We start from the raw sequence: 10,906 nt of genomic DNA on the forward strand, positions 1-10,906 counted from the left end.
TCTTTAAAGAGAGCGCTGTTTAAATCTGAGTTAGAATCAGTATATGTCACCGTGTGCGTGTTGTTTTTATTTCGTACCGCTAATGAATTCTATATTCCCTATACTGGATATTTCGGCATGCGACATTTTTTTTTTATTTCGGTGCATCATTTTGTAATGTCTGGTCATACAGGAGCATGCTTTACTGAGTTTATTGAGGCCTCAAATATTTCTCATTCTCTGACGAGTAAAGCGCGTATGTTTATAAATAATATTCAAAACATCAAATTAAAACCACAATAGTATGCACAGACCTACTAATTATACAATGTAACCTTGTCGTTCGGATGAACTGTTCGGAAGACTTCGATACTGTTATCGGTGCAGATAATCATTCGTACCCAGCTCGCCTTATCGAGGTTATCATCAGCCTGCCCTCAACGGAGGTTGAATAGTGTCATGTGATGCACAATCATGTGACTAGCAAAGTTTTCAAAAATGGCGGCTGTCAAAGTGACAGCGTTGCTATTGCTTTGTCTGGATTTAATATGCTGTTCAGGTAAATATTTGACCTATGTTGCCTATTTGACTGTGAAAAATTTTGAACACTGAGCAATTAGTAAATATTTGGCAACCTTCATTATTTTGAGGAAAGACCCGTATAGTTGCGTAAGAGTTGCGCAAGCGTTGCGTAAATTTATCCGGAGCCCTTTACAAATACAGGTACATGTAGTGACGATGATGTGCATATCACTTTAACTTTAGCTAATGGCCTACAGATACAACAGTGACAACACGCCCATGGGATAAAGAGAGACGTCTATCTTCATGTCAGCTTATACTCAATGAACCCTGGACCTTTTAGACTCAAATGGCTATGAAGATTCGGGAGCTATAGTTACAAACTGCTGGTACATGTACACTAAGTTCGCGTGTCACTTAGTTAATGCTTAATCATTCTAATCTAACGGAAAGATGTTACAACATGTACCTAGTGTTCTTCGTTTTGTTTAAAATATATAGGCTACCAGCATATATTTGTGATCACATCTACATGGTGTAGGTATGTCATGAAACTTAACATCAGCGATGTGTGTCAGCAGCCTGCGGATGGTGATGGGTGTTCCCCTGGCTCTTTTCGGGTTCCTCCCACCGTAATGCTGGTCGCCTTCGTATAAGTGAAATATTCTTGAGTGTGTCGTCAAACATCCAATAAATAAATAAATAAATAAATAAATAAATAAACTATGTAACATCACCGTGCAAAATTGCACCCAAACCTATTTTCTTTTATTATTATTTTTTTTTAGAATTTATTATGCTGCATTAAAGCATTTAAAGTAAGATAAAATATGGTGGCCTTTCTCATAAGTAATGTGACGTCACATCACCTTCTTTATAATAATTTCCCTCATTGGCCTTTGGTACATTTTCTGCAAAATCATCTCTGATGTACTGCCTTAGGAACATTCTAATAAGTTTTGTTGGATTTTTTGATGCTCAAGATAATGTGGAAATCATATGGAAAATATGGTTTCATAACCTCACTTAGAAAATATTTGTTTTATGGACACAGTTCATTACCTTTCATTTGAGGCATACATAATTTCTGGAAAACATGTACACTCTAAAATAAACGGAGATATGTCACTGCTTCAGCCATACAGGATCTGCATGACATGTACATAGTGTTTTAAGATGAATATTTATTGACGTATTCGTAAATTCAGAAACTTTTTCTGTTTTGTCTGATTAATTGTAATTAAGGAGTAGTGTAGTAATATATGTATATAGGCCTGTCACAAAATTACTTGTAGGCTAGTACGACGACTACAAAGTTTGAATTATTAAAACTGTAAAGCGCATAAATATTACAATTCTCTTTTTATTCTCATGTTCATTTATTGCCAAATTTATTTTATTGATGCGAGTATGTATCAGTGGATTTGTGTTTTTATTCTTGAAATCTGGTAGGAAGGGCACTAGCATCTAGTAGCAGCCTGAAGTTTGCCGTTCTTGGTGACTGGGGCGGACTCCCTGACTTCCCCTACAGAACCCTTGTTGAAACAGCTGTCGCATCTCAGTTAGGGAAAGTTACGCAGCAGTTTGGAAGTCAGTTCAATCTGGCTTTGGGTGACAACTTTTACTTTGATGGAGTAAAAAATGTGGATGACCCGAGATTTAAGGTATACACTCAGTTGGTTGTGATCCCTCTAAAGTGCTGAAGTGTCTTCCAGAAACCTGTGGATGGTCGGGGTGTTTTCCTGGACCCTCCCCAATTTCTTCCTACCATATTGCTCACTGCTGTCGTGTAAACATTGGCGCAGGAGCCCGCCACCAGTACGATGGTTGTGAGTTCAAGTTCAACGCATGCTGGCTTCCTCTCTGGTGGTATGTGGGGATACACGCGGCGGGTGGTCATGGGTTTCCACCGGGAACTACCTGGTTTACTCCTATTATAATGCTGGCTTACATCGCATAGTAATAAATTAAATGAATCTAAAACGCCGGCCTAAAATGCTTACAATTATGGTAAAGGGGTGCGACCACTCGCGTTTTGGACCCACGTCTTTTTTTATACCCGTTGCTCGAAATAAACAAAAACGGCGCGTAAAAGATCGCGCGTTTTGTCTGATCCAGACCTGCTGGTTTTATGACGGGACGCGTGTGTGGAGAACTCGAGAATGCAAAATTGGTGAAGCCGCATATTATTTTTAATCTCGCGCAGTTTGTCTAAAGTCGCACCAGAATAACTAAACAAATCGCGCAGTTTTCGGAAGGGACTAGAGAAAACTAGAGAACGCGAGATTTCTGGTTAGATCGGACGATTTTTTTTAGTTATTCTCGCGCGAATTTGAACAAACCGCTCAGCTGACATTAGCATTAATATCTAATCTAACATTCTCGACTTGGGCGTCCTGTCACAACACCCGTTGGGCGAGATTAGGAAAAACCGCGCAATTTTTTACGCCATGTTTTTGTTAATCTCGACTCTCGTACTCTCAACACGGGGGTATTAAAGGCGCGGCTTCAGGACGCGAGTGGTTGCATCCGGTTTCCATATGGTGGCTGATAGCGTCCACTATAAATCTCCGCAACACCGCGAAGGGCGCGGTTTTAACAAAACTTTCTTCCGTCACAGTTGACTGAGAAGTAATAAACATGTCCTGTACGATGGAACAGACGATTACGTATATTGCATTATTGATCCTGGGAATTTGTTTAGGGAAATAAAATGGCCATGTAAAATGATAGGGTCGCCGTGGATCCTCTTTAAGAAATGAATATGAAGAATGTAAATTTGTTTTGTTTAGTAATTATCTTGATTTAGATTGGGCCTACCAGAGACGTAGGGCTGTTTATTTTATTCGTGATTTATATATGACAGTAAATTTATTTCATCAACTTTGAATCTATGCAATTTTTGTTCTTTTTATTAATCAGGAAACATTTGAGTCCGTTTTTACTAGCGAATCGTTGCAGAATCCCTGGTATTTTCTAGCGGGCAATCATGACCACAACGGTAACGTCTCGGGAGAAATCGCCTACTCCGCTGTTTCCCATAGATGGTATGTATATACATACACTTTTGTTTGTTCCTATAGGAATATCTGCTTTCCTATTTTGCTCTGCTAAAGAGATTACCGTACTTTCCCGTACGTCGTTGTTGTTTTGGATCACAAAGTTTAAACATTATAACCTTCCAAATCGAAGGAAAACGTTAATAATGGATTAGTAAAAAAAAGACCTTTCTTGATTTCTGAAAAGTTCGCATACCAGGAAGTTTATGATAAGCCCATTTGATGACCAGGCCGCGTTGTGCACGTTCTGATTGATTTCCGTGCACGTGTGGTGTATAAAAAAACCTCTTACGCCCGGTTTCAGTTGTATGAGTAAAGTATGCGGTCGCTGTGAGTTCAAGTCCAGCTCATGCTGGCTTCCTCTCCGGCCGTACGTGGGAAGGTCTGCCAGCAACCTACGGATGGTCGTGGATTTCCCCCGGGCTCTACCCGGTTTCCACCCACCATAATGCTGGTCGCCGTCGTCTAAGTGAAATATTCTTGAGTACGGCGTAAAACAGCAATCAAATAAATAAATAAATAAATAAATTCTTGAGTTCACTGTTCACTGTCGAGGAGCTGTCTGCATTATGGCCATTTGTTGTGTGTCTATCCACTAATTTCCAGAGTGCTGTATTTTGTAATTTATTTGATTGTTGTTTCAAGAATTTTTCACCTAATCAGTAGTGGCCAGTTTTATGCATGCGTGACTGATGGAAACCAGAGTGCCAGGAGCAGACATTTGACAAGGTATTGGCGAACGTTTCCATGTGTGACACCTGACTACGCCTAACACATATCGTTTTGGTAGAAGCCATAGGCAAGTGCATGGACTTCTTTGAATTTCGTGTAAGGCTACACGATATTCCACCGTAGAATACATGTTTCATTTGAAAGACACATACCTTAACCACCCACCACCTTAACCCAAAGCACTTGAAGTGGTAAGTTAAAATATCAGATCATGTACAAGAATGGCCATTTCTTGTACTTTTGGTGTTGTTTTTTCTTTCAGGAATTTCCCAAACTTTTATTACAATCTGACTTTCCGGATTCCCGGCACGTCCCTAACGGTGGACATTGTGATGATAGACACAGTGATATTGTGTGGTAACACGGACTCAGATTTCAGTCAGAAGCCACTGAGGGGTCCTAGTGATGTTGATGATGCCGAGAAACAGTGGGACTGGATCGGAAAAACGCTACAGGCCAGCAAGTACGGCACAGTTTATAGATTCATCATGATATAAAGACTCAGGGATGGCTGCATTCTTGTGAGAAAGTTAGGAGTGACGTTTATTGGCTCTTTTGGTCATGTGATAGATGATACATGACTTCAGGTTCATTGAAAAACTGCTTTTGACACCTGAATAACGGGTTGATGAAGAACAAAGGCAAAACTCAAGAAATGTAGATACTTTTCGCATAACGATTTACATTAATTATTGAGAAAACGTCTCCACAAATATTGTTCACGAAAGAATGGGTTACAGTGTATAATTTTATACATCGAAATCATTTTTTGTACTTAATTGTTTATTGCCGTAATTGTTTTTAATCTGAGTGAGTGAGTGCTTGGGGTTTAACGTCGTACTCAACAATTTTTCAGTCATATGGCGACGAAGGAATCCTCAGGGTCATGTACGTGTAACGTGCCTCCTTGTTGCAGGACGGCTTTCCACCGCTCTTTTATTTAGTGCTGCTTCACTTAGACGGCTTACCGAAGGCAAGTAAGCCGCCCCGCCCGAGCCATTATACTGATACGGGTCAGCCAGTCGTTGCACTATCCCCTTCATGCTGAACGCCAAGCGAGGAAGTTACAACTTCCTCTTTTAAAGTCTTAGGTGTGACTCGATCAAGGATTGATCCTGGATCTACTGGTCTTTTTACTGTGAAATGGGCTGGGGCCGGTTTCATGAAGCTCACTTAGCTAAGTTTCCCCCTTAACTACCATGGCAACATATGTTGTGGAGATATAAAATGCACTTATCCATGGACAACTTAACACTAAGTATGCTTCATGAAACGGGCCTCCGGAAACGAACGAGTCGAAACCAAACTAACGTTTTTGGCAAAGGTCATTTCAAAACAAGAATCACTGGATTTTACCACAATTCCGACCTCTTTGGTGAAAGGGTAACATTCTTTTGGAGAAACTTGTTTGGAGTAACTCCGTTTGAGACCTGCTCTTTCTCTCAGCGTAGGTGTTATATCATATATTGAGTACTGGGTAAAACACCAATCAAATAAATAAATAAATAAATACATAATTATACACTGTCATATACTCGCAGTGCTGACTACCTACTGGTGGCTGGTCACTACCCCGTGTGGTCTGTGGCCGAGCACGGACCCACTCAGTGTTTAGTGGATCGCCTGATGCCTTTACTGATGCAGAACCACGCAACAGCCTACCTGTGCGGCCATGATCATAACCTGCAGGTGAGTGCTTAGCTAAATTCTTGGGACAACCGATGGAAAATTATTTAAGCCTAAGAACTTTTGAAGAGAGCAAAGAAAACGCTTGAAGGTGAAAACGAATTAAATTCACATTGCTTTGAAACTGATTTTTGTAAGGGGCATCATCTTTGACCCAAATACTGTTGAAATCGCATATGTAAAAATATATGGGACACACTAAAAATATTGGGACACTGACAGCTGTATCGTAATGTGAAGCCATATAGATAATCGGCAAGTTTCAATGGCGAATCGGTAAACCCGAGATCAAAACGGTTTGGGTCGCACCACAAACTTGTTGTTTGTTTTTGCTGTTGTCTTGCTTGATGCTTAATACTTAGAGGTTAGAGCAAGGAAACAGGACTGGTCGGCCCGGTGTCAGTATAATGTAACTGGTTGGGGTGTCACGTCTGGTGTCTTCGGCATGATACTTCAGTGGCGACAGCACTTTGGCGGCTAAGACTCGCCCTGCCACAAGAAGACCCAGTATATGTACACGCACATAATGACTCTACGTCGTCATATGATTGAAAAATTACTAAGTACGACGTTAGCCCCAAGCATTCATTCAGTGCGACTTTGCTGAAGATCAGGTAGCATATGAGAGTCGATCACCAGAAGTATGCGCGTTTCTGTGGGTTATGCAACCAGTGTCTCTCAACTTGAACCATCCAGATAGCTTGTGGGAAAAACGTTACCTGATATGAAATTGCCAACATCCGGTTATGATGAAGTTAGTTCAAAATTATGGATAAATAACAAGAAGGCTCTTATTACAGATCGAAGAAACCAGATCAAATGGGCTAATATTCCATGTTAATAAATTTGTTGTATTTTTTTAAAAATTCTCTTGGCCACAAGAGTTCTCGACAGAATTTATCACCACCTAAACTTCTACATTTGGCGTGTCCATTAAGTCCACAAAATCTCCGTTCTGGCGTTCAGCCACGTCGCATGAGTTGCTCTCTTTGGATATGTCTATATATATATATATATATATATATATATATATATATATATATATATATATATATATATATATATATATATATATATATATATTGTTTTTTTTCTCTGCATACATATGCTTTTGGTAAATACATGTTTGGTGAATAAATTTATGGTATATATACATATTGGGTAAAATTTCTAGAAGTAGAGGAGATAAGGCTATCATATACATGACTTTCGCATTTTGTTTTGAAATTTCTGAACAAGAAACGCGATGTTTTGATGTTTATCAGATTGTACATTCATGAAACAAATACTGTAATAATCAATGAATCGATCGTTTACAGCATTTTGAGTACGGCTTGACGGGCTACAACATCGACTACTTCGTTGTGGGTGCTGCGAACTTCATAGACGGTAGCCTGGCACACGAAAGCAGCGTTCCGACGGGATCCTTGAAATATCATTGGGCCAACAAGCTGGGAATGGGCGGCTTTGGATTGGTCGAGGCCTCGGCATATAACATGACTTTCACCTTTGTAGAGGCAACCGGGAAAGTCTTGTACACGAGAGTGATGCCCCTCAGGAAGATGAAAGGGAACCCTGTATAGGTGTGCTTGATACATTGCCAAGTAATGAAAATTTAACTCAAGCAAGGCTGAGACACGACTGAAGATATCGCTCAGGATGGATCCAAGTTGTACTGCCATGCGGTCAATTGATGTCACAACTGTTAACAACTCGAACTCGTCCTTGTATTTGGTATGCAGTGATTCCCTAAGTCAACCGAAGTGTAGATATGCCAAATACCTGCATCGGGAACCCCAAATTTAAACGTAACCCAGCCGTTTAAAGTTTTGCATCGAACTAGGCGAAGAACTCGCCTGTCGAATTCTGAATTCCAACTTCCGCCATGGACATGTTACTGGTCGAAAGATAAACTGTTGAAAACGAAATTCATTGCCTGGAGGAGCCTTATATTTGATGGTAATGGAACAAGCAAAAACTAATAATGAAAGTCCCTTTGAGGAAGTTTTCAAACAGTACCTTGCAGGGACTTGGCTCTGACTTATCTAACACTTTGGATGACTTCTGTGTATTCAGTGTATATGCAAAGGTAAGGACGGTTTGAAGTAGTTGTGGTTGGTGAAATTGTGCGTATACAGGTAGGTTGGGCCAATGCAGAGCGCTACATTACATATAGTAGTTTCTCAGCTAGCTTGTTCTATGAAAATTGAGAAATATTAAGTGCCGAAGAGGGTAAATTTTTAATCAACCTATTCTGTCAAGCAATTCCTTGTATAAATCTTCGCATATTGTGAAATGGTCCGAGTGACCACGTATATTGGTGCAAAAAGTTTACTAAGTTCAGGTGCTCTTTTAGATTTTATATCCTGCACACTTAGAACATTGCATGGAACATGATTTTTCACCTGATATTTCACAGTGCCAATTTTTGATGTTGAACAATTATAGCTGTGGTTTTAGCCAATGGATATTATCTGTGATATCTTTCTTTATTGGGTTTATCATATGAATGACATTGAAATTTGTAATTTTTAAATTAATTAAATTTTAAATTAATTAATTTTTAAATTTTAAATTAATTAAATTTTAAATTTTTAAATGGGGTACAAACAATTTTTTGCCCAGTTGTTATTGCATGCAATGTAGAGATATCTATGGTATGCAACACATTGATGTTAGAAGATAATTTTGAAACATGTAAAGGGGCCTTCGTGGCTCAGTTGGTTAGTACACGGTTGGTTAGTTGTACAGTATATCATCATTTTTTTAAAGATCAGTTTTGTTGATCTTTCGATCTTGATCTTTGTTGATTTTATATGAGATCTTTTATGTTGTATATGGAACTTTCTTCCATCTTTCAAATCCATACCCAGTGCTTTGAACATTTTTTTTATCTCTGTTAATTGAGTGATTTGATCACGATCATGTAATTCAGTTTGTGGCATATATTTATATCTTTTCTGGTAAAATGTTTACATCGGTGTATGCTATTGTGATATTTGATACATATGTTGTTGTTTCACGATCGCTAAGCATTCGTGATATAATTGAACGTGTTTTCTCAGAAACTTGCAGCCTGTGTATGACACATTCGCCTGGATGCTTAAAATTAGTTTATGTTGGTAGCAATATTCTGTTTCCAATCTGATAGACTTAAGGTACAGCGCGCTTGACTGTAATATAATAAATTTTTATGCATAGAATGAGTTGAAATTCGAAACATATTCGAACAATTCGAACATACATTTCAAGCGTTGACTTTTAGGTCAGTATAATCTTCAGATAACGTAAAGAATATGATTGTTAATCTTGTGATGCAGTTATAGTGAACGCTTAATTCTGTTACGAATTACGATTACAGACAGGATTAACACTGTCCGGGAAATACTTCCAGACAGCATTTAGCTGTTCATGTGTATGGTGGACGGAAGGGCTTTCCTGGCATTTCCTTTCCTTTTGAATTTGACGTCGACGAGACGCCGATTTCCAGAAAATATTGCACGCGATCCTCATTGTTAATTTTGAGTGCTAAAATAAAATTATACCCAATTTATTCGCTAACCATTGTACGTGTGTATATGGAGAGGCCTATATAGGCCTATATATACATGGACAGATGATTGGCAGTGCATGCACGCTGGGGGGATATTTGGAGGAATAGCTGAGACATTTCTTGTCTGATAGCAGATTTTCACCAATGTGAGAAATACATATGAGTTGTATTTACGGTGTACGCCAATCAGTGTGCATTGCAGAGCGTATTTCCTACTTTTTAAGCATTTACATGAACAGAATAAAACCCTGAGGTAAACAGACAAAAGGCCTGAGTTCATTGTTTACGTGTGACCATTTGTCAGCTCTCACACTGTCGTCGCTGCTCTGTGTTTAGCCTTCTCTCCAAGTTGACCGTCTTTAATTATATTATATTATAGAACGTGTATGGCAGATGGGTAATCATATAAAGATGGCATGGGATACTTCTATCTACATGTATTTATGTACATGTACTTTTGACAATACTGAAATCGGTCGTGGATTTCCCCCGGGCCTCCTCCCACCAAAATGCTGGCCGCCGACGTATAAGTATTGTTGAGTACGGCGTATTACACTCATTCAAAGAAAAGAAGAAAAAAATCAGTACTGAAATCTCATCCTTGAAGAAAGTCAGCGCAAGGCTATATATCAAAGGTGATATACGACTTCATCTTGAAAGCTTCTTTATCCCTGAAGAAAGAAGATACGAGTATTGAACCAAGGGTGATTAAAACGACGTAATGTTAAAACGTTCGATATCTTTAAATCATTAAACACGGGTGATAGCATGCAGAGGTGGTGTGAACGACAGTAACTGAAACCTTCGCTACTTCTGAAGCAAGTCAACACTAACAAACCTGACACTTTGTAGTCTTTAATTCCACAATCCACGCTATGTGTAAAACCGATAACATTGCTTGCACACTAGTGCACACTACTTTGAAAATTTACAGTTTGTGTATAGATACTGATTGTCTAACAGTCCTTCCATATGTACATCTGCTGTGTAAGATGGTACACTCTACGAGATGCTATGTTCTGAATGTTATAGCGGGTTAACTTTGCTTAGATGGTACATTTTAAGAAATGCTATGTTCTGAATGTTATAGCAGGTTAACTTTTGCTAAGATGGAACATTTTAAGAAATGCTATGTTCTGAATGCTATAGCGGGTTAACTCTTCTAAGTTGGTACATTTTAAGAAATGCTATGTTCTGAATGTTATAGCGGGTTAAATTTTGCTAAAATGGTACACTTTAAGAAATGCTGTGCTCTGAATGTTATAGCGGGTTAACTTTTGTAAGATGGTACACCATAAGAAATCTGGTTTTAATTGTTATAATTGGTTAACATTTTGCTGACATTGTACACTCTTAAGAAATCGTGTTCAGAAGT

The 10,906-nt window shown here is 38.9% G+C and overlaps 1 protein-coding gene across 1 annotated transcript; it reads left to right on the forward strand.

Annotated features, from left to right (window-relative positions):
* Positions 1-469: 469 nt before the first annotated feature.
* Positions 470-10,031, forward strand: LOC135469606 (tartrate-resistant acid phosphatase type 5-like). Its single transcript, XM_064748104.1, has 6 exons — positions 470-538; positions 1,954-2,165; positions 3,424-3,548; positions 4,555-4,755; positions 5,834-5,981; positions 7,298-10,031. The coding sequence occupies exons 1-6, from the start codon at positions 478-480 to the stop codon at positions 7,559-7,561; spliced, it is 1,011 nt and encodes a 336-aa protein (XP_064604174.1). The 5' UTR covers positions 470-477; the 3' UTR covers positions 7,562-10,031.
* The last annotated feature ends 875 nt before the right edge of the window (positions 10,032-10,906 follow it).

The sequence above is a fragment of the Liolophura sinensis genome, chromosome 7, assembly GCF_032854445.1.
Source record: "Liolophura sinensis isolate JHLJ2023 chromosome 7, CUHK_Ljap_v2, whole genome shotgun sequence".
In the NCBI taxonomy this organism is placed as follows: domain Eukaryota; kingdom Metazoa; phylum Mollusca; class Polyplacophora; order Chitonida; family Chitonidae; genus Liolophura; species Liolophura sinensis.

What these genes read in the sequence shown, in the direction of transcription:
- LOC135469606 (XM_064748104.1), top strand. Translation starts at nt 478, where the DNA reads ATGGCGGCTGTCAAAGTGACAGCGTTGCTATTGCTTTGTCTGGATTTA. An exon ending in GGATTTAATATGCTGTTCAG is followed by an intron (nt 539 to 1,953) that starts GTAAATATTTGA and finishes GAAATCTGGTAG; the next exon opens with GAAGGGCACTAGCATCTAGT. An exon ending in TCCGCTGTTTCCCATAGATG is followed by an intron (nt 3,549 to 4,554) that starts GTATGTATATAC and finishes TTTTTCTTTCAG; the next exon opens with GAATTTCCCAAACTTTTATT.